The sequence below is a fragment of the Armigeres subalbatus genome, chromosome 2 (genome assembly GCF_024139115.2).
Source record: "Armigeres subalbatus isolate Guangzhou_Male chromosome 2, GZ_Asu_2, whole genome shotgun sequence".
NCBI classification, from domain to species: domain Eukaryota; kingdom Metazoa; phylum Arthropoda; class Insecta; order Diptera; family Culicidae; genus Armigeres; species Armigeres subalbatus.
In genome coordinates this window covers 23507783-23528951 of record NC_085140.1, presented here as the reverse complement: position 1 = coordinate 23528951, position 21169 = coordinate 23507783, and the positions used below count along the sequence as shown (strand labels likewise).

The 21169-nt window shown below is 39.4% G+C and overlaps 1 protein-coding gene across 5 annotated transcripts in view; it reads right to left on the bottom strand.

The window, feature by feature from the left end:
* The window catches only part of LOC134218226 (uncharacterized), a 95234-nt gene that overhangs the window by 21347 nt on the left and 52718 nt on the right, over nucleotides 1–21169 (bottom strand). For all 5 annotated transcript variants that reach the window (XM_062697145.1, XM_062697144.1, XM_062697146.1 and 2 more), the window contains exon 2: nucleotides 5031–7881. In XM_062697145.1, coding sequence (XP_062553129.1) covers nucleotides 5031–7370 — 2340 coding nt within the window. In that variant the 5' untranslated portion in view covers nucleotides 7371–7881. The remainder of the gene's footprint in view (nucleotides 1–5030; nucleotides 7882–21169) is intronic.

Genomic DNA, 21169 nt, shown 5'->3' with positions numbered 1-21169 from the left:
GGCTTCTGAGCCTCTTGAAAGGAGGCTTCTGAGCCTCTTGAAAGGAGGCTTCTGAGCCTCTTGAAAGGAGGCTTCTGAGCCTCTTGAAAGGAGGCTTCTGGGCCTCTTGAAAGGAGGCTTTCGAGCCTCTTGAAAGGAGGCTTTCGAGCCTCTTGAAAGGAGGCTTTCGAGCCTCTTGAAAGGAGGCTTCCGAGCCTCTTGCAAGGAGGCTTCCGAGCCTCTTGAAAGGAAGCTTTCGAGCCTCTTGAAAGGAGGCTTTCGAGCCTCTTGAAAGGAGGCTTTGAGCCTCTTAAAAGGAGGCTTTCGAGCCTCTTGAAAGGAGGCTTTCAAGCCTCTTGAAAGGAGGCTTTAGAGCCTCTTGAAAGGAGGCTTTCGAGCCTCTTGAAAGGAGGCTTGTGAGCCTCTTGAAAGGAGGCTTCCGAGCCTCTTGAAAGGAGGCTTCCGAGCCTCTTGAAAGGAGGCTTCCGAGCCTCTTGAAAGGAGGCTTCCGAGCCTCTTGAAAGGCGGCTTCCGAAGCTCTTGCAAAGAAGTTACTGAGCTTTGCGTTAATTTCATGGCTCCCAAATATGGGCTTCCGAGCCCTAAAATTCAAAATCTCGGAACAGAAGCATATTTTTATCATATTATTCATCATTTTGTCCCGTTCACGTAGATTAAAATAATTTTTTTCAATTCATTCTAAGTTTTGCCCTTTTGATCTTTTGTCCCATACAATGTGCCATCCCTTAAGGGATGGGATAAGGAATTGAATTCATACACTATGCTGGTCGGAGTGGGCAGGATTCAGAAGTCTTTGATTTACTAATCCTACATCGTTCATAGAATAAAAATTATAAAAAATGCATCAATAAGTTTTTATTAAAACTGTAATACATCCAGCATTACGCTTTTGTGTCCGAGGTACCCCCTGGGACCAACGAAGGTACCCCCAGGGGTACATGTACCCTAGGTTGAGAACCGCTGCACTAGCAGTTCATTCGGAGGTTCCTCTGAAAATTCTCCGGGGAGTTTTTTCACAAATTCCTCCGATTCCTTACTTCAAGAATTCCTCCGAGAGTTCGTCCGGGCATTCTTCTCCAAATTCCTCCGGGAGTTCCACCAGTAGCTCTTCCAGGAAATAATTAAGGCTTTTTTCAGGAAATCATTTAGGCTTTCTTCAAAAATTTAGCAGGAAAATTCCTCCCGAAGTTCTTCCGATAGTTTCTCTGGGAGTTCCTCCGGGAGGTCCTATAGGAGTTAGGAGTTCCCCCTGAAACTCCTTATAGGAGTTTCTCCGGCAGTTTCTTCGGGAATTCCTCTGGGAGATACACCGGCAGTTTCTACGAGAATACCCGTAGTTGAATTTCTTGAGAACCTTCCGAAATCCCATTTCCCGTGAAATTCCTGCCAAATACCCTCCAGGTATTCCCTGTGAAGTTCCTGGAGGGATTCCCGGAGGAACTCCCACAAGCACTTCCGGAGGAATTTTCACAAGGAAGTCCTGAAATAATTATTGGAGAAGTTCCTGGAGGATATTCCGGAGAAATATCTGAAGGAATTCCAGGAAAAATACCAGGAGGAATTAATGGAGAAATTTCTAGATGAAATCCTTCAAGTATTCCCAGATGAATTGATGAATTCCCGGGGGTTTGTTCTGCAGAAATTTCTGGAAGAACTCTTGGATGAATGAATGAAATTTTGGAGTAAAGTCTGGAAAGATTCCAGGACGATTCCGCGGAAAAATTCCCGGAGAAATTTCTGAAGGAATTCCCGAAAAAATACCTGGAAGAATTTCCGGGGAAATAGTTGGACGAATTCCTAGAGAAATTCCTAAAGAAATTTCTAGATGAATTCTTAAAGGATATTCTGAAGTAATTGCGGAGTGAATTCCAGAATGAAATCCTGGAGGATTTCGCTATAAAATTTATGGAGGTATTCCCGAAAAAAATCCCGGAGGAATTAAAAGAAAAGTTCCCGGAGAAGTTCCTAGAAGAATTTCCGAAGGAATTTCTTATAGATTTACAAGTGAAATTATGGAGTGAAATCGGAGGATTTCCGTCATAAATTTCTGAAGAAACTTCTGGAGGAATTATGGGAGGATTATGTATTCCTGAAGGAACTCTCGAATGCATTGATGAAGGAAATGCCGGAGATTTTTCTGGAAGAATAACCGAAAAAATGTCTAGAAGTAAAACTTGAAAAGAAGAAAAGAAATATTCAAGGAATTTCCTCATGAATTTCCTAAAAAAATTGAGTGAGGGGTTTCTAAATAATTGTTTGGTGGAATAACAATAACCTACATGAGAAAAATTTTCAAACGATTTTCAGAGGAATTTGTGAATAACTTTCCGGAGGAATTTACAAAGTTGCCGGGGAAGCTTCTAGAAGGACTTTTGGTAGAAACATATTATTTTGTAGGAGGCAGAGAAAAGGAAAATATTACATCAAGTATATGAAATCCTCAGAGGAGAAAACGAGGAAACGACAAAGTAGATAAAATATAAAGGCGATTTATGAATTTTTTAGTTCCCTACAAAGTCTTAACAAAACCACTAGATTAGATTTCAAAATTAGGTTGGATTATAAATTATTGATCTTCAGATATGATGACCACATAAAAATACCACATTTTGATTCACTTCAAATTTGTTTTAATTCTTTTTAATGAAACATTGTTAATAAATATTGAAAATCTTAGCAACGAAAATTTAGGTGTCGATATCTCGATATTTATTTTTACTTGATTGTTTGCTTGATTTTCGTCAGCGTCAACGCGCTAAATTTAAATATTTTTAAAACCGACGCGCCCAACGTTGTGACGCGGTTGATTTAGAACATTTAGTACAACAATGCGTAAAGCGCGACGCGCTATTGTAATCCAGCCTTGACCAACTGAGGACAGACGAGACTATCCGGCAATCCAATGTAGCCGACCATTGGGTTTTCCGCAACATGAAAAAACTCACAATCACTTCACGGACAGTCGTCGTGGGTGGTTCTGGGCCATACGCTACCAACGTCCTTTCTTCTTGGAATAATTGATAGACCCTGGCTTAGTCATCTTGGCTAAGCGTGGTTTTATAAAAGCATGGAAATATTGTTTAATTAATTGAAATTGATTGGCATTTTTTTTCATTTCCAAAGTTAATTCCAGATTTTGGCATCCTAGAGTAAATTTATAATGCCATAAAGAAGGAGCATCACAAAAAAATGTCTGAAGGGTGGTTTATAAATTAAAAAAAATACATTCTAGAAATGGTGAAAAATATAAAGACCCTCAACAGAATGTGGTAACAAATAAAAAAATCCACAATACTGGATATAGTATTAATGTTATTATTGAGTTTCACTATTGAATAAAGGAATTTCAAAAAAAAAAAAATACAAACATTTCAAGGAGAATTCTTGAGCATGAAATGTTTGGAGTTGTTTCGAACTTTCATATATTATCAATCCTGGATACCCTAATAAGTTTTTGGGGATCTTTTGAATTTCAACCACCTATTTCTGAATATGATTGGATCGTAAAGTGCACATGTTTAAGGGAATTCATTTCAGTATCCGTTCAATCTTTCCACCATTTAGTGGAAAGTTTGGGAAATCGCCCACTCCTTGCCCCCCTTTGGCTACGCCCTTGCACACACACACTTACACACAGACAGACAGACATTTGTTCAGCTCGACGAGCTGAGTCGATTGGTATAAAACATCATGGGTCTCCGAGCCTTCTATAAAAAGTACGTTTTTGGAGTGAAATGATAGCTTTTCGGTATAACTTTGTTGAACGAGAAAGGCAAAAAAATCTAAATAAATATGCTCAAAATAAAAAACAAAACAAAAAAGGATTGATCATTTTAAATTTTAAACCTTTTTTCAATCACGCTGCTTCTGGTAAACTTAATCTTGTCAAAAGGAAACTCAAATAACCCATAATAAAGTTCCACAATAGTTTGGGAAGTTTGACGGAATAGACAATATCATGCAAAAAAACTTGCTGAAGATTAAGTTGTTTTCATCTAATTATATTTCAGGGCAACTCATTTAACCAACTGTTGGCGTCCCCTGCCAGTCAAAATGCTATACATAGTTCGATGATTTTCTCCTAAAATAGATAAACGATGAACAACGACTAAAAAAATAAGGGCAGTTTTTGTCTAACCGTGTAAGAGAAACCCATGTGCGTTGTCAGCCTGGTGGTAGTCTGTGCGTTGCGTATCAATGACGGCCGACTGTATTAGGTGAGATGCACTCTTTCTCCTGTTTGGTGATGCAAGGCATTGCCTTCGATTCGAATGATCTTCTCCAACCCATGTTCGTTCACGGTCACGTATTAAAAAGTGCTTACGCGCGCGCGATGTATTTTACTTTGCAATTTGTCGGAGAGATTGGGGTGATTTGATTTAATTATAGGTGATTTTGGGTTTCTCTGTTCCGCTAGATTTACAACAACATGAAAAATCACGGTTTGGATTGGATTGATTGTTGGTATCTCTGAGGCAGATGTGTTTGATTTTTTCTCCACTTGTATGCATATTTAGTGGTTCCGAGGGTCAGTGATTAGAAATAATCATACCAGCTTGATAGACCAGACAATTCGAAATTCAATTTCAAACCATTATCTAGGTGATCTGGTAAGCTGGAAATAGCATTTGTTGAACATAATTTGATATTATTAGATTTTATCTAGGCTAGTAAAACAATGCATTCAATTATAGTACAGAGAAATCAAAATGCAAGATTTGCACATTTACATTCTAAGATTTTTGTAAATTTAAACGAATGGTAGCCCCTGTCATAAGGCGAGTTTATTACTATTCCATTTAATACCACCACGTTGTTATCTTTACAGATACGTATTTCGGCTTCAACTGTAAAGCAGTCTTCAGTGTCTCGTAATTGAATCGACTACTAAAAGAGTTTAATAATTTTCTTGCGTATGTTAGGTAAATTTTAACCAGGTTCCTGAATAATTGCACTTCAAAATTAAGCATTAAGGAATTGAGGAGTTAAGAAATTAAGCGTCTGGAAGAAAACTAATCACTAGCACTTACCGCCCGAACAGCTTCGTAGCTCAGTTGCTGGAATTTCTCGCTGTCCCTGTTGGCGAGCACGTTGTCCCACACGATGCGCCGCTCGTAGATCTTGTCGACCCGCATCGACAGCATCAGCGAAACGATTCGCCGGCACGGTTCTCGGTGCTTTCGTCGCGCATAGCCCGGCCGGCAGTGACAACTCGAAACGCCGTTCTCCGTTTTGCAGCGCTCGTTCTGGGCCTGGTCGCAGGTTGAGTCGTCGCCAACGATGCAGGTATCGATCCGCACCGGTGGCAGCGGGTACTTCGGTCGATGGGGAATCGGACGGTGGACGACGGGAGCCTGCTGAGTCGGCGGTGGTTGGGGGTTCGATGGGGGATTTGATTGCGGGTGCTGAGGTGCCACGGCAGGTGCCTGCGGCTGAGGGGGCTCTGTTTCAGCTACTGCGTAGCCCGTTCCGGTTACTCCCGGCGCTAGAGCGTTGGTGGGTCGGATTGCTTCAATGCTGCTGGTCGTCGTTGGAGCGATGGTTTTGGATTCGCCGAAAAGATCGATGTATGAACGTTTGCCATCGATCGAAACGAATCCTTCGTCGCCGCTGGCAGTGAGAATGATGCTGGCGTCGTCATCCGGTTGGAGGTTTTGCTGCCGGTAAGGATTGATTTTTACGGTCTGCTGTGATCCGGAACCAGCCGGACCCTGAATAGCGGACAGTGTCACATCGAATATTTCACCGTAGTTCGGGAGATTTATTCCGGTTGATTGATGGATCTCCGGTTGTGGTTGGTAGTGGTTTTGGGTTCGAATGATAGGTTTTTTGCCTCCTGGTTTGAAGTCGGGGTCGTCTAGGACAAGACCTGGTCTAGGGTGGAATCGATAGTCGGTTGTGGTTGAGGGAACATGGAGAGGCAGGGATGGTGTTGGAATGGAAGAACTGCTGGTAGATTCTACCGGCTTGTTGTTCAGTATTGGGGTTTGCGGTAAGGACGTCGTTAGAGTGGATTCAGTAGTACTAGTCGAAGTTGACATCATAGCTGTAGGCGTTAGGGTTTTTGTTGGTGTTATGATCTCTGAAGGAGTCGATGTCTCACTTGTGGATGGTTCGAGTGACACGCCTGGGCTTGATTCTGTAGTTGATGGGAGATATTCGATAGAGTTAATCTCATACACGCTTGGAACTTCAGTATGGAAAGGTTCTGTTAAAGTAGGAATATGATCTGATGGATGATCCACACTTGCGGGTTCAATTGTGTATTGAACCTCTGTAAATGGAGGCTTAGAGTTCGGCTTGTCAACCTTCTCGTCCGGTTGTTCAATTTTAACTTCATGAACAGGAGGATCGGTGGTAATTTCGTGCAAATCACTTTCAGTAGTCGTTGTTCCGGCTGGTTTTGCTTCCGGCTCCTCGGTCGTAGGCATTTTCTCGGTAGTTTCGCTTATTGAATTGCTTTCACTCGGAGCTAATGTAATGGAAGATTGATCAGCCTCCGGCTTGGCAAAGTCTATGTTTGTCGGATAAGGTTTGTATGGTGGCATAGGCCTTCGATTCGGTGATATCGGCGGTCTTGGTTTGGGTCGCTGCCATGGTGGCCGGTTTTGTGACACAAACCCAGGCCGATTGGTTTGCTGCATGGAAGGTACGATTTGCTCTGGGATGGGTACGCCCGTGAGAAACGGTCTGATGGGTGCCTGTGGTCGTTCGAAAGTGTAAGGAGGTCGCGACGGAGTTGGCGGAGTATTCAAATCGCCCTCATATTCATTGGGAACTGGTTGTGCCTCCGAGATTCTTGGAGGGCCTCGGTTATTAATTCTAGTAGCCGAGTGCCTCCTCGTCGGCTGCGTGTTGGCGTGCACATTAACATTACCGTTCAACAGTTTGACAATACCCGTAATGATATCCTGAATATCCGGGTTCGCGTTCTGTCGTCCGTTGATGTTGTTCGCCACTATGAAAGGTGGTGCATTAGGAGTCGAGCCCGTCAAATTCATCGCAACATGTTTACTGAACTGGAACGAATCATCGAGCAGATCCTTTCCGCTTCGTTGTTTCGATATGGGCGACGCGTCCTGATCAACTTTATTGTTTTCGAAAACTAGAAAGTCTTTGTTTCTCGTTCCGACGTCATTTAGTATGGGTGACGCCGATCTCCTAGATTTACTGCTAGTGGCTAGGTCTTCGTTTGTACAGTCTTGTGAGTTGCTGCAAGGCTTGGTCGCGTGTGATAGCTGTGACGCCACCAGCAGACCGATCAAGCCGCATAAGTAAGCCTGCTGGATAAGTGTGGTCACGGCACTGCTGCTACTGCTGAGGCGCGATTGTTTGAATGACATTTTGGATTTCGGTTCCTTTTTTCTCATTCACTAAATAAATTACCTCGGTTTATTTGTTGCGCTTTTGATTTTGCCGTAAATTGTTTTCGCTTTCAATCAGCGAATTCCGCTACCACTCTCGTTTTCGTTCTGCTTAATAATATCCGTTGACGATGATTCTATTGTGAGGCAATTTCATACTGAAATCGTTGCGCGACGCTAATTTCTGTTATTATGTGTATCTTGGGTTTGGTTTTGATGGCAATCTGGTTGTTGCTTCGTTGCGTTCGTATCTTTTCCGGTGTGGGTCTCGATTGACGACAACGAGACGACGATGAAGCAGACGTCGATGATCCGATCTGCTGGCGGTGGTTGTGCTACAGGTTGAGATGGAGATAATTGGCGGTTCTCTCAGACTGATCGTACTTTGTCTGGGGTGACTGCCTCTGGTGCTGATGCCAGGATAGTGCGTGATCATCCTCTGAAGACTTCATTGGAACGCGCAGTGATGAGGATGGCGGGAAGAAGATGGAATGTTGTTAATTGAGTGTGATGATGTCTGCAAAAGAAGAAAAAATAGACATGTTGAAAAACAAAAGCTGTTGGAGGTTCATTAAGGATTTTAGGAACAATTTTTTTCATTTAGTATGAAATTAAGGTTCGATGATTACTTCTTTATGAGATAGTTTTTTTTATTTTTCTTTTCTTTTGTCATTACATCCCAAACTGGCACATTGTACCAGTAGAAAGCAATAGATTTACATCTAAATTTGATATTCTGGTGCAGCATTTTTATAACAGTGGTTAAATTAGCAAAAAAAAAAACAAAATTTCATCTAGTTTCAACAAAAAAAAAGTTATGCATCCGATTCTGTTTTTATAGGTTTTTTTTAGACAGTCGTGGATTTTTATCCCAAATTTTTTTACACATATTTTCGAGTTTGGAACTGAATACGCATAAAAAAATCGATGAGTGTAGGGATACCTAGGTTAATATGCACCCCCGGGGCAAAACGATCTTTTGACATTTTTAGCAATGTGTTACTACTGGATTGGTCCCGAACAACATGCGCTGTAATACATACTCTGGAAAAACCGCCGAAAATGTACTCAAAATGCCAAAGGGTCGTTTTGCCCCGGCATATTACCCCAGTTTCCCCTATGTGTTTATTTAAACGCTACTTAAAGGTGATTTTGTGTCCAAAAACTGGAAAAAAAACTATCACAACACACAACATAACATATACCTAGTTATTATACTGGTTTTGGTAGGTTCTTATACAGAATTGTTTGAATTGTCGTTCAAAACTAATTCTAATTGAACGTTCTGCAAGTTCTGCAAAAAAAAACAAATTCATGGACGTATTCTCAACCCATTAACGCCAGTGTAGGCAAAGCTCGCTGAACGTTCACAAAAGCTGTCCTATTTATAGGATGCTGGGGTAATATGGGTTGAAATAATATGGTACTGGGTCATTAGGCCGAATAAAAAGTGGGAAGTGAAAAGATAAAAGTGAGAAGTGAGAAATAAGAAATGAGAAATGAGAGTGAGAACTAAGAAACAAGGAGGAAAAAAAGAAAAGGGAAGAAACCAGAAAATAAGGAAAAAAGAAAAAAGAAGAAAGCAGAAAGAAAAAAGAACATAGCAAAAAAAAAGGAATAAGAAAGAGAAAAAGAGGAAGCAATAAAAAAGAAAAAATAAAGACGAAATAATGGCATAGATGGCAGAAAAAAAAGGAAGAGAGGAGCAATAAAAAAAAGTAAAAAGAAGAAAGAAACAAGAAAGAAAAAAAGAGAGAAGAAAGAAAAAGAAAGAATAAAAGAAAGTAAAAAAATAAATAAAAGGAGATTGAAAAACAGGAAGAAGAAGAAGAAGAAAAGGAGAAAGAAATAAAAAAAGTAAAGAAGTAAGAAAATAGGAGAGGGAAGAAAGAAAAAACACAGAAAAAAGTAAGAAAAAAAATAGAAAGTGAAAGAAAGAGAATAGAAATAATAAAGGAAGAAGAAAGCAAAAACAAGAAGAAAGAAAGACAGAATGAATGAAGAAAAAGAAGATATAGAAGAAAAAAGGTAAACGAAGAAAGGAGTAAAATATAGAAGAACGATGAAAAAAGAGAAAAGAAAGTAGAAAGAAAAAAGGCAAAAAAAAGGAAGGAAGAAAGAAAGAAAAGGCAGACAAAAGAAGGTAAATGGTGAAAGGAAAAATAAAGAGGAACAAGGAAAAAAAATTAAAGGAAGAATGAGGAGCAAAAAAGAAGAAAAAAGGAATTTTTTACGTAAAATCCTTTTGGAATTTCTTTTGCAAATTCTTCAAAATTTTCTCTGGAAATCCTTCTGCAAATCCTTGGAAATTTCCTCGGGAAATCCTTCGGAATTTCCTTGGGAAATCCTTCGGAATTTCCTTGGGAAATCCTTCGGAATTTCCTTGGGAAATCCTTCGGAATTTCCTTGGGAAATCCTTCGGAATTTCCTTGGAAAATCTTTCGAAATTTCCTTGGGAAATCCTTCGAAATTCCTTGGGAAATCCTTCGGAATTTCCTTTGGGAAATCCTTCGATTTTCCTTGGGAAATCCTTCGAAATTTCCTCGAGAAATCCTTCGGAATTTCCTCGGGAAATCCTTCGGAATTTCCTCGAAATCCTTCGGAATTTCCTCGGGAAATCCTTCGGAATTTCCTCGAAATCCTTCGGAATTTCCTCGGGAAATCCTTCGGAATTTCCTCGAAATCCTTCGAATTTCCTCGAAATCCTTCGGAATTTCCTCGAAATCCTTCGAATTTCCTCAGAAATCCTGTGAAATTTCCTCAGGAAATCCTTCGGAATTTCCTCAGGAAATCCTTCGGAATTTCCTCGAAATCCTTCGAATTTCCTCGAAATCCTTCGAATTTCCTCGAAATCCTTCGGAATTTCCTCAAAATCCTTCGAATTTCCTCGAAATCCTTCGGAATTTGCTCAGGAAATCCTTCGAATTTCCTCGAAATCCTTCGAATTTCCTCGAAATCCTTCGAATTTCCTCAGGAAATCCTTCGAATTTCCTCGAAATCCTTCGAATTTCCTCGGAAATCCTTCGGAATTTCCTCGAAATCCTTCGGAATTTCCTCGAAATCCTTCGAATTTCCTCGAAATCCTTCGAATTTCCTCGAAATCCTTCGAATTTCCTCAGGAAATCCTTCGAATTTCCTCGGAAATCCTTCGGAATTTCCTCGAAATCCTTCGAATTTCCTCGAAATCCTTCGGAATTTCCTCGAAATCCTTCGGAATTTCCTCGAAATCCTTCGGAATTTCCTCGAAATCCTTCGAATTTCCTCGAAATCCTTCGAATTTGCTCAGAAATCCTTCGAATTTCCTCGAAATCCTTCGAATTTCCTCGAAATCCTTCGGAATTTCCTCGAAATCCTTCGGAATTTCCTCGATTTCCTTCGAATTTCCTCGAAATCCTTCGAATTTCCTCAGGAAATCCTTCGAATTTCCTCAGGAAATCCTTCGGAATTTCCTCGAAAATCCTTCGGAATTTCCTCGAAATCCTTCGAATTTCCTCGAAATCCTTCGGAATTTCCTCAGAAATCCTTCGAATTTCCTCGAAATCCTTCGGAATTTCCTCGAAATCCTTCGAATTTCCTCGGAAAATCCTTCGAATTTCCTCGAAATCATTCGGAATTTCCTCAAATCCTTCGAATTTCCTCGAAATCCTTCGAATTTCCTCAGGAAATCCTTCGGAATTTCCTGGAAATCCTTCAGAATTTCCTCGAAATCCTTCGAATTTCCTGGGGAAATTCTTCGAATTTCTCAGGAAATCCTTCGAATTTCCTCGAAATCCTTTGAATTTCCTCGAAATCCTTCGGAATTTCCTCGAAATCCTTCGAAATTTCCTCGAAATCCTTCGAAATTTCCTCGAAATCCTTCGGAATTTCCTCGAAATCCTTCGAATTTCCTCGAAATCCTTCGAATTTCCTCGAAATCCTTCGGAATTTCCTCGAAATCCTTCGAATTTCCTCGAAAATCCTTCGAATTTCCTCGAAATCCTTCGAATTTCCTCGAAATCCTTCGAATTTCCTCAGAAATCCTTCGGAATTTCCTCGGGAAATCCTTCGGAATTTCCTGGGGAATCCTTCGGAATTTCCTCGGGAAATACTTCGGAATTTACCCGAGAAATCCTTCGGAATTTCCTCGGGAAATACTTCGGAATTTCCTCGAGAAATCCTTCGGAATTTCCTCGGGAAATACTTCGGAATTTCCTCGGGAAATGCTTTGGAATTTCCTCGGGAAATGCTTTGGAATTTCCTCGGGAAATCCTTCGATATTTCCTCGGGAAATCCTTCGGAATTTCCTCGGGAAATCCTTCGGAATTTCCTCGGGAAATCCTTCGGAATTTCATCGGGAAATTCTTCGCTATTTGCTCGGAAAATCCTTCGACATTTCCTCGGGAAATCCTTCGGAATTTCATCGGAAAATCCTTCGGATTTTTTCGGGAAATCCGATTTTTTTTAATGGATTGTCACACTTCCGACGCTACTAATCGAGTCTAATTAGTGACGACATTTTTCTAACCCCAAATTATCGACCTTGCCTTGAATGCCGACGATTTGAAAAACCGTGCAAAAGTACGTAATTAAATAACCGCATTAGCATCGAATCTACGCTTTACTCGACAAAAGTAGATCACCCATGCTCTTCCTCCAACAAGCCTTGTTTGCTGAGCTGCCTGCAAGCCTCCGTAAAGTAGGTCTGTTTGTCTAGTAACTACGTAAAGCACATTACGCGCGCGCTACTTAAACCCCATCGTACATCCTGTTCTCTCTCATTTTTTTTTTATATTTTCCATTTCTATGACATTGCATCCGTATATCTACCCAAGCGGCAAGATAAGTCAGAGATGGTATGCTCGATCGTTAAACCCCCATGCGAAGCAACTTACGTTCACCGTAAACCCAGATGCCACACGATGGAAAATAGCCTTGAAGTCCCGCGTGCAAGCTTGGCATTACACCGAGTCGGAAAACTGGTAGCAGATAAGCCATCCTCAACAGAAGGCCTGCACACCTATATGACAGTGCACCGCTAAAGTGCTACTTATTTTTTCAGTTCAGTGAAAACCGGCGCAATTCACCTTCGCGTACACGAAAGCAAACATTCAATAACCAGATTTTGCCCACCCGAAGGCCGACACCGTTAGAATGTCCGCATTTCAGCTTATCAAAGAAATCGCGCCTCGAAAGAAAAATGGGTCAAATTTGAATTTGATCCGACCGAGATCGATAGCATCTGCACTGCTGCCGATCGGGGTGAGGTGAAATGCAAACAAGAGCGAGTGGAAATAATGATTGGATAAGTATAGGAATAAGCAGAACACGCAGGTGGGACATGACAACTGTTACCGTTTTGATCGTTAACAAAAACAGTTTCATAATCATATGGGTAAACGAACAGGCGTAGCAAAATTTTCGATTCGGGGAAGGCTTCCAATAACAAATAAACTTTGGTGGAGTCTTGTATTAATTGATTCAGAAAGATCAATACTGCTAGATATTTGATTTTTTATCGCATTATGCATGTTAAAGTTTTAAAAAGAATAAGACACTGACTTGATTAAACAAAATGAATGTACAATTTCATCCATGCTTAGAAAAAGCCACTACTGTATCTGTAAATGTATTAAAAAGCAATGAGAACAAACGTGATGAAAACATCCGTTTAACAAATTGCACAATGTTCATTTAACTCATTTCCAGTCAGAGCTGCATGAAAATGTTTTAACCTAAGGCAAATGGATTAGCTAATAGCACTTCCTGTAAATTAAATTTTGAGCAACAAAGCGATGACGAGTTCCTTCTAATTAGTGATGGAATGGAGCAATCTTTTTTCAAGTCTTCCGTCTGTGCCAATCGCAGATCTTCCAAGCAAGCTGATCTACGAATTTCCACCGACGATGACGATGACGGCGACCGCGCTGGAGTTAATAATCACAATCACTCACAGACGCCGCAAACGCATCACTGTAGGATTGCAAGTGGTCGAAATAAGAAAAAGCGGAGCTTTTCGGTAAAATAGACGTTTACATGACAATGATATTTCAACAAAGTTTCATATCAAGAACAATTTGATTCTGAGAAAGTTCATATTACGAAATCTGTAATACGTATTACAGATTAAATCTGATTTGGGAATAAGTAGTTCATAGCTTTTCGGGCATATTAGTCTCAAGTAAAATTAAGGGATTTTTGTATACTATGGTTCTTACAAAAAATACTATATTGAGTAAATGAGTAATACTTACTTACTGTAACTAGGAAGTAGAAAAGGAGTGTTTATGTAGTACTTAATTCACAAGAGGCCTCTGTCTCAGCGACACCCTTTTAAATTAGTACCACAGAGTTAAATAGTGGAGAAGGATCGTTGGTTAAACATTTGCCTACAGCTGGCGATGTTCGTACTCCGTAACACACCATGGGAAGTTGTTTGTACAGCTAGGCAAGGCTTTTTATAAGGCTATAATAGATGACAAATCTCCCTATTGTAAATTTTTGACCACTTGCTGTTACCACAGTCCGCACCATATACCAAGCAGACAAACTTGAATGAAAGAGAAAAACTTTCTACTCACAAGGCGGTGTGATTTTTCCAACTCTAATGTAATAATCGAGTCGTTTCTGTTACTTATTGTGCTGTGTTTGTGTATAGCTTATCTTACCTCACGTGCATATGTATGTGGCTGAGCTGGTGCCCACTCTGTTTGGCTGGTTGCTGTTATGCCATCATTCGTGCGGTGAAGAGAGAGTGGATCACCTGGCTACGATTCGTCATTATTTGTGTGAATGGACCGAACGGACGGTGGTGGTCGGTCGGTGGCAGATCATAAAAGTTGGCGAAGCGATAAAATTACCAGGAAAGTTTGATTTTAAATTGTCTGCCTTATTATTTGATGCTTACCATTGTAGCCTATTTAATCAAGCGTTATTTAGAGTTCAAATTTATCGACAAAAAAGAAATGTTGTGATCAGGTTTCATTTATCGAAATAAGATCTTCACTGTTAGGGTTTCTTACCCCATTCCCGGCCTAACATGCGTACGACTGCATTATTTAATTGATATTTGAAGCAACTTTTCCTGAATTTTTGTGGGCCGTGTAATACTGCAATGGGGTTCGCTTCTGCTTAAAAATAGCTATTCTTGCAAAACATCGTTTAAAAAAGCTTTTATTTGATTTATTTGAATGAGGTGTAGCACGTATCTCAGTCACAGCGATTGCTTTTCCGGCATACTTTAATTCAATTCCCGGCATAAGCAAGTTTCGTTCAATCTCTCAACATCTAAATCTCGCCTTCTCTCTCGGGACGGTAGAAAATGCGACGAAAACAAAAATATTCACGTTCCACCAGAGATGTCCTACATAGTTGGCAAAAAATCTGCTCTTTTATTTTTCACAATTTTAAACAATCAAATAAATACATTTGGTGAGTGCATCTAATAGATGGATATTTAAATTTTTGAAGTGTCACTTCAATCTGACAAAATTGTGCGCGCCACATACACTTGGGCGCGTACATAGCAAATACATATTTGCTGCTCGCGCGCGCCAGCGTGGGCCCGGATTATATTATTTTAACAAACTGAAGTGACATTTAGAAAACTCTAATATATTATAAATAACATGATAGCGTCACGATATTAGACAGTTTTACTCTCAACGATGAAGCATTATTTTCATACCAAAAAAGGCTCCTAACCTTTTGGTAGCACGGTGATTACCGGCATAAACCAATAATTATATCGAGCACTGTAACAATTTTCAGGTAGGTGTTTATTTGATTACACCGTTTTGTAAAAGTGGAAAGATTCATTATTATCATATTATCAATCACAAATCTACGGCTTCCAAACAGTATAAATCATTAGTTTTTTGTGCAGTGAGCCTGTAGTTGGCTCCATAGGCCCAAGTAGTGATTTACCCTATTTAAAAATATAAGCATTTTTAACGATTTTCTGACTTGCGCTGCTTACATTGCACAGTGGGGAAAATGCGACCCAAAAAGGTACTTATTTATTGCGGTTACATTCTTAATGGATTGAACGACAATCTTACGGGTGATGTGAATGATTCGCAAATCGTTGAATTTTAGCAAAAATGAAAGGATTTTGCTTTTGGTTATGTTCAAACCCCCCTCCCCCCTCGTGTCTACGCCAATGAAACTGGGATCTGGATTACAGCATAAAATATAAATGGCTTAATATCGCCTTGTCATTGGTTTTTGGGCGCAGTTGGTAGATATAAGGTACCCCGGGGTAAGTGGGACTTAAAAAAACACTAGTTCAGCAAAATTGTTAACGCATACTCAGAAAACAGGGTATTTAAGATTATTAACCACGGATACATCATTAAATGCTTCCATTGTTGAAGTGTAGAGGTGTTGGAAGCCATTTATTCAATTACAAAAATATTGGTAGTGCTGGAAATAAATTTACCTTCAGGACCCACTCACCCCTTCAAACGGGGCAAGTGGGACCTATTTTGTTTTCTACTGTCGAACGAAACTATTTTGAGGAATGTAGATATACTGTTCATATTATTTTTGAGCATAAGCAGATCATGGATAGAGATTGGTTGCATGTCAGACTTTATTTTTGCAAGAAGAAAGGTATTATAATGTTAGCAGATATGAACACAAGACAACAGCCGATTTACGGTTTATTTCACTGTTGTCTTGTTTTCCATTAGCTTAGTTTTGTACTAAATGTTGTAGGTGCCAAGGATAAGCAAATCTTCATTCACTTTTCGTATAAATTAATATTTATCTGTTTAGAGCACAAATTATTATATAAATCAGTACTTCAGAAGAAACGTTTTTATTCAGGCGATGCGCAGTGTTTTTAATTGGCAACAGAACAAAATTTCCAATTTATGTGTTACGCACTTTATTTATCTGAGAATCTGATGCGAAGTTTGAAAATAACAAAACCCAAGACAAATCCTGTTGACCTGTTGTAGAATAAATAGATTATTTGCATTGTAAACGGAAGAATATCGCATCATAGTTATAGTCATTGCTATTCTTCATGCGGGAGATAATTTACAGAATGCAAAATATACATTTGGTAATTAACTGTACAATACTTTTTTACATCGAAATCAAACTGCAACTGATTCAGATCCATATGATATATGAATGACGAAGTTATTTCTCACTAGACAACCATTTAAAAACAGTTAAAATAGCTTTTCGGAAATGTTGTTTAAATATGTCCCACCTTCCCCATGTATGTAAAAACTTAAGGGCAAGTGAAAATTGCAGATTTTGGCTCTAATTAAAAAATTCAAATCGTTTTCAATGTCACACGATTATTCAATTGCTCAAACATTCACTTTCCACATCAATGACAAATTTAGAAACGACTATTTAGTTTCAAATCCGTTGAAATAAAAGTAATAGATTTTCTCGGTAGTTTAAAGTCATGATCAAGCAATAGCATTAGTATGGTGCCTTAAATGGTTTTGATTCCAATTATTTTTGTGTCGGGTGAATTCGTTGATAGTTCTGCTTCATCTTCCTAGAACATTGTTACCATCAAAAACGTTCATCGATTCATCTGCAGTCATAGTACCCACTTACCCCGTATTTTCACTTGCCCCGGGGTACCTTATGTAGATAACGTGGAGTGGCAGTTCTTGTGCGCCATAGAATGGGAATAACAATCCAAAAAGAAGAGTACATTTATCTGCCAGCATACATTTTATGAATATTTTATATCAGCTAATACAGTGGTTCCCAAACTATGGGTCGCGACCCCCAGGGGGGTCGTGGGCTGTTCAGTGGTGGGTCGCGAAAGACGAATCTTAATTCATAATTTTGTTACTTCTTACTTCTTCTTCTTATTGGCATTAAATCCCCACACTGGGACAGAGCCGCCTCGCAGCTTAGTGTTCATTAAGCACTTACCATTTTTGCATTCGTATATCATGAGGCCAACACGATGATACTTTTATGCCCAGGGAAATCGAGACAATTTCCAATCCGAAAATTGCCTAGACCGGCACCGGGAATCGAATCCAGCCACCCTCAGCATGGTATTGCTTTGTAGCCGCGCGTCTTACCACACGACTAAGGAGGGCCCCAATTTTGCCAATTTTGTTACTATTTTGTCTCACAAATCACAAATCTATCTATCAAAGGATCGAAGTAATGATTGGATGATTAAAGAACAACAAACCTGACGAGGTCAACGGCCTTTTTTTAGTTATACGATATTTGGACAAGTAGAAAGAAGTCCTATACTACCCAAATCTAAACCCCGAACCCAATCCAAAACCAATCTTAATCCAATTCGAATCCTATCTAAATCAAATCCAAATCTAATTTAAATCCAATCCAAATCTAATTCAAATCCAATCCAAATTCAATCCTAATCAAATTGAAATCCATTTCAAGTCCATCTGAATAAATTTCAAATCCAATCCTAATTCAACCCAAATCCAATCCAAATCCAATCCACATCCAATCCAAAAAATTGTCTAAATTTTGACAAATACAATGATGGGATAAAAAGTAATTTATTATGATTTGTTCAATCTAACGCGAACTCATTTTTAACTAATTTCACAAAATCAATGCATTTGGTACCTGGTGGGTCGCAGGCAATATGGGATTCTGCTAGGTGGGTCGCATATCCAAAAGTTTGGGAACCTCTGAGCTAATATGTTTAGAATCATCTGTTAACGATGTTACTAAAATGGATTCATTGGTCGGGATTAGGCCGTAGACTGACCATTTCATTTCGATGAAAAAACGGGACGAACACTCTTGCAAAATGGGACATGTCAAGAAGCCTTATAACGGAACACTAAAGAAAGGCCGAAACACGGAACGCCGAACCACAAAAGGCATAGTCTGGAAATGCAGACTGTCTTACACATGCTACAAATGGCGGAATATATTATAAGGCGCAATTACAAAAGGCAGATTCCTGCTTTAAAAGCATGCCCCTCCGTATATTTCTCTACTTACTATCCATTGGAATCTCATATTACAACTGAAATATTAGCAGAATCATAGCTTTGTACCCATTTAGCATTTTCTGGGTTACTTAAGTGTACGATTTCTATGCTTCGGACAGTAGAGAATATTTTCCACCCAAAATCTTCTCAGACCGTATAGAGATTCGATTCCAGTTACCTTCAGCAATCAGCATGGAATACCTACTACGCACAAAGTCATACACTTTACCGCTGAACTACGGAAGGTTTCCTCCCCACTCAACAACAAGAAAGCATGCAACTGGACGATCGAAGGCCAAAGAATATCTTATTAGGTATAAAGAAAGAAGAGAATCACGAAACGCAGAATTGTACTGCGTTGTTATAACGGCCGGCCGTTTGATCTGGTGGTCAAATAAATGCCCACCTAAGTTGAAACGGCCCAATGCAATTCTGCCTTTTGTGTTTCGGCCTTTTGTATCGTTAAGTCTTCTGTTTGTTCTGCCTATCGTATTCCGCCTTATGTGTTTTTCGCTTTTCGTGTTTCCGCCTTTCGCAGCCTTATGACAATGTGTTGAGTTTTAAGAGAAAAGAAACTCTAGGAAGTCGTCAAAAGACAAATATACAAAAAGCGCAATAGGATAGGACTATTGATTTCCCGTGCCGAATCATTCTTCTTCGAATATGAGAGAGAAAATCTGTGGCTGAAATTGAAAAAAATCTCAAAATGGAAAGCAGAACATCAAAACATTTTGCAACCATTGGCATATGGTTGACGTATGAAAATGAATATCAAAACATAACATTTATAAAATCATTCTAACAGGCAGTAAACTATCTTGAAATTCACAATATGTTTAAAATCTGTTGCGGAAACATTCATGTGGCAGAATTTTCTTTTAAATAAGCTGATTTTAGTGGGTGGAACTGTACATGAGTTATTGACCACAATCTAGATTCAACCATAGATCTAAAGCCATCGAACATCTAAGTGAAGACGATTACCATAAGCCATAATTATCCTTCATCATCAGCGGATTGTATCCCAACTTCCAGAAGCCCGGCACTTAGCAACAAGTTACACAGCCGAATCTGCTGATAGCGCAACATGTGGAATTCAGGCCAACTGACACTTGCTAGGAGCTAGGTCAGCATTTTGTATGCTGTAGGGACTTTGATTCATTTTAATTTAGCAACAATAAATCATTCCGTTCCGATCGTTCGAGGTAGTTAGTTCTTTCGTTGAAATTCCCTTGTCTTTTTGACCCTTCCTTCGGAAGTGTCTATAATTTCACTTTGTATGCGTTACGCAGGTGTGTTACGTATTAATCTATCAAGAAATCTCGTTAATTATTAAATAAAATGTATGGTATTTGAAACAAATTCACTTTGACATTGAAAATATAATTATAACAAATGATATGATATGGAATTATGCCTATTTTTCTGATTTGTTTCAAAGAAACAAATGATTTTTATTGAGGAACATATAGAAGCATGTACAAAAAAATCTTCTCAGAAAAGCAAAAACGTAAAAATTGAAGGGATTTCAAAAATTTCTTCAGTATAAGCTAGATAGCAAATGTGAGCATGTTTTAAGACACTAATAGATCACTTGTATGCATGTATGTGTGCGTATGTGTGCAAATTCTGCAATTTACTACCATAAAAATCTCGCTCATTTTTAAGGTATTGAACAAGTTTAGTTTTACCAAATTAGGCATCCATAAGGTGAAATATAAGTTATTATTGAACGCTATTGAGTTTCGCTCAGATCAATGACTGATTTAGTTAGTTCTGGATTAATTAATATCGAGGTCTCTGAAAATTACGAGTACAATATATGCAACCAGCGTTACGATAGTTGCTAACCATGTCACAATAGTTATTCAATCCGACGAGCGCCTTATAGATAGGCAGCATGAAGTACAGTACGTTATCATTCGTTAAGTTATCACTCAACCCAAGACACCGCCTTTGGGTAGGCAATTATTTTGTCACTTTCACGGTAAATCGCCGTGGGGAGCTGAGTAGTTTTATCTCGTCTTAAATACTAGTCTGGAAAAAAAAATCTTTTTAACTAAGGAAGGGTCAAAATCTCACTGTAGGTGGATTAATCTGGGTTTTTTAAAAACCCTTTTTGAAAGGTAAAAGTAATAATTGGCGCAGTCGGTAGGATCCGCGAGTGTTCGATTAGTGAGTTCCGGTAGTGTACCAAGCGCGAAAGAATAACGTGTTTTTGTGGCTCATCTAGTGAAGATACTCCTTCGGATCGGGAACAACCCTCCCTGGCTCATCGATACGAGAAGACGGAATCCCCGACGGATCATCGGGCTACCCAGCGAAGTAACATCGCTACTTAACCGCAAGGACTATGCTTTGGATACTCTTAAAAGGAACACAAGGAATGACTCGTTGGAACCACAACGTCATAACAATCATCATCCTCACCATCATCCTGAACGGAAACCCCATATCCTTTCAAATCATCCGAATCACTAACCTGGCCCTCAATCCCGGACTTCTTACCCTTCAGGACGGTTATAGTTTTCTGAAAAAGGGTGATCATCAACTTTTCCATGTTATTGACCTAAAACGGTACGAACCCATCTTCAGAAACCTAGAAACCAATATAGCTGGTGTGAACTCTCTTGGAAACCACACAGAAATAACTGATCCCTCTAAACTCAAAGTTAAGCAATACTCTGGAACTGTTCAATGAACTCCAACCTAAGTCCCGTAACAAACGAGGATTGTTCAACTTTGTAGGATCAGGAATCAAAGCTATTACTGGAAATTTGGACGACAATGATCTCATAAAGATCTCAAAAAATATCGATGAATTATTTTCTAAATCAAGCAATTTAATTACAGAGAATAATG